This window comes from Drosophila hydei, unplaced genomic scaffold (assembly GCF_003285905.1).
Source record: "Drosophila hydei strain 15085-1641.00,03,60 unplaced genomic scaffold, DhydRS2 tig00000001-arrow-pilon, whole genome shotgun sequence".
Taxonomy (NCBI): domain Eukaryota; kingdom Metazoa; phylum Arthropoda; class Insecta; order Diptera; family Drosophilidae; genus Drosophila; species Drosophila hydei.
In genome coordinates, this window is record NW_022045643.1 from 6,021,008 (window position 1) to 6,024,152 (window position 3,145).

A 3,145-nucleotide genomic window follows, 5' to 3' on the forward strand; every position below is an offset into this window, starting at 1 on the left:
TTTAATATTTATCATTATTATAAATGTGCCTTAGTCTATCTGTTTTACATCACAATTTACTACAATTCGGATTTCTAGCTTCATATTTTTAAAGCTCTAGAAATCACTTTGAATAGATTTAAAATTTTTTAAAATGTTTTTCACATTTTATAGTAAAGAATTTTCCACCTTTTAACCGAGCTAAAATATACTTTTATTTGCAACTCGAACTAAATGCTCGGCAAAGTTTCTTTTGTAAACTTAAATTCGCAAAATTATGTAGCTATGATATAAGCTAGGCATAAAGAAAATATATAAAATCAGATATGAAAGAAAAGGCTTTAGTTCTTTCCAACAATTTTCACAAATTACGAATACCTCGGCTAGAGGCGGCTAAGATTTTGTCATTCGTTTCTAATAACCAAATGGCTGGTTATTATGAAAGTTTTTCCATTTTGCAAAAGTTGTGCGCACGAAAATGTGAAAGAAGGAAAAAGTGAAAGTCCCAACGACATACGCACAGGGAAACTGAAACGATCAAAAAATGTGCAAAAAACTGATGCAATTTACTAGAACACGTTCAAGCATTATAAGAGCAAGTGGGGAGTGCCATGGGGGCTGGATGGGGGGTGTGTGGCTGATGTTACTTAAGAAATTTCATGCAGCACACATAAAAAAGAAGTTTTGCAGTGACTTTTGTTAAAGGCTTTGCTGCTGCTGCTGCTGCTGCTGCTGCTCTCGCTGAAGTGCATGTGTCTTGATTACAAATGTTGCCAAGCGCTGTGCTGTGTCCTGCATGTCCTGCATGTGTTTTGTATCCGAGTGCAAGCTGGATGCTGGATCCAGGCGCAAATTTGCAAGGACAGCATTTGAATTTGAAATTGAAAACAAGTTTATAACGTGAATTGGCAAATATAGCGTGGTTGGGGCGGAGTGAGAGCTGGTGTAAAAGATTTTCGTGCTGCCACCACGCACGACTGACATTGTCAAACACACACATACACACACACCCGCACACCCACACACCCACACACTTGCTGCTGTGCCATATTGACGCACTTGCAGCTTGAAGTAGCAGCAACTCTTAAAGGGACTTTGGACTTTGGTTTTCTCTTCTTTTGATGCGCTTGGGGGGCTTGGACTTGAACGACTTTTGGAGGCTGCCAGGCTCTTTGTTGTTGCATGTACTCGTTTGCAACTGTGTCGTTGTTATGGCTCACCACACACACACACACACACTCACACACACTTACAAACACACATGCAGCTTTCATTTGCGTAAGTCGTTTTCAACGTTTCAACGCCGAGGGGCAAATTGTTTGCTCGCCTCGTTTTCCATTCAAATTGCTTTCTTTTTGCCTCCATAAGTATATCAATATGAATGATGTATGTGCATGCAGATGCATACTTATATTCATATATAGCATATATGTGCATTGCTGATTTATGTACAAACACACAACACACAACACAAATGCAGATGTTGTTCGCCGACGCATTGTGTTCCATTTACCTAGAGAAATGCAAATATTGTTGACGCAGTTGCAACTGCTCTCAAGTGCTCACAAAATACAGGTCAAGTTTCATGTTGCAGCAAAGAAGCTGGATGAAGGAGGGAAATTGGAACAAAGTTTTCAAAGATTTTGATTCACATTGAATGGGAATATGCGTGACTTGGCAGTGGGTAGACGTCGCTCTTTAAATTAATTTTTTAGCTCAGTTTCCAAATGAGTTTCCCAGGTATTAAATATGTGTCTGTATGTGACCTTAATTTGGTACATTATCTAAGGCTTTGCTTACTTCATTGTGTCGAATCTTCCCATAGATTGCCAAGCTCATCTTCATAACTGCTAAAATTTCTAGGGTATCATGTGTGCAATTGTGTATTTTTGGTCATAATTGTGACTGATTTAGCCTCGGGCATTTAAAATTATTGCATTGTATTCATGAGAATCTTAATCGAATATGAAATGGAGTCGCACATGCTACTTGTTCAAGGAAAATACAAATATTGGGTTAGTCAATAGGATTTCTAGCATTGTTTAGTTTTTGCCACATTCATTTAGTCAGAATATGCAAAGTAAACAAAGTGGGTTTGGCTTTCTGTGTATACGAATCTGTGACTAACAGCAGACGGCGTGACTGTACCGATTGGCTGCAAAACAGCTGCAAAGCACTGTGTCTAGGCGTATATAAGGCTCTCTCAGTGGCCGATTCAATAGTGCACTGCAATCAGCGCATTAGACAGCTTCGAGTAGCAGCGAGAAATCAACATTTGCCAACATGAAAACCTTCTGCCTGTTCGTCTACATTGCTGTTGTTGCTGTGGTCTTTGCTGGCACCGATCACAGCCAGCATCAGAGCGGCGCCAAGGCAGGCGAGCTTGTGCACTGGGTCACCGGCACCAATACAAAGGGGGCTGTCACACTCAACCACACGGGCCTGTCCTCCTTGAAGGCGGAAGCAACTGCAGCAGTGACCACGACTACGACCACGGTCAAATCTGTCGAGGAAACAAAGGCCACTGAGGCAGTGAAGGCAACAGATGCAGCAGCTCCAGCGGCAGCTCCAGCAGCTGAGGCTGGCAAGGATTCCGCCGAGGCGCAAAATAACACCATCACCACTGACAGCAGCATCGCCAACGTCACCACCACAGAAGCCGAAGTGACCACTACAACAGCTGCACCTGCCGCTGCTGCTGCCACAGATCCAAAAGCTGCCAAGCCGGCTGTGAAAAAGTAAAGCCATGCCAAATCCACACATGCGAACATATGCATATCTGAAGCATATTTATATGAGAATCCTTCAAAACGAAAATGTATTTAAGCTTTTAGATGTCTAAGTAATAAATTTATGTGCAGACCAAAACGAAAGTGTTCAAGTTCTTCAAAGCGTCCATCAAATGAAGCTCTCACTCGGTGTGCCATGTAAGCGGATAGAGCCAGAGCTAACAAGCGGATCACGTATCCTTTTCACTGCAATAAACACCAATGGAGCGATAAGTAAAGCGAACTAAGTCTAAGTCCTCAGCTCACCTGCAGCATCCTTGTTTTCTTGCTTTTAACAAAACCAATTATTTGATTTTAAAATTCCATTAAAAGATAAAAAAACATAGGCAGTGAGTGAGTTGGAGCAAGGACAACTGCCTGGATTGTTGCTTGTTGTG

General features: G+C 41.6%; 1 protein-coding gene across 1 annotated transcript; it reads left to right on the forward strand.

The window, feature by feature from the left end:
• Positions 1 to 2,262: 2,262 nt before the first annotated feature.
• On the forward strand, positions 2,263 to 2,721 carry LOC115483487. The gene has a single exon (XM_030225703.1). The coding sequence runs from the start codon at positions 2,263 to 2,265 to the stop codon at positions 2,719 to 2,721; it is 459 nt and encodes a 152-aa protein (XP_030081563.1).
• The last annotated feature ends 424 nt before the right edge of the window (positions 2,722 to 3,145 follow it).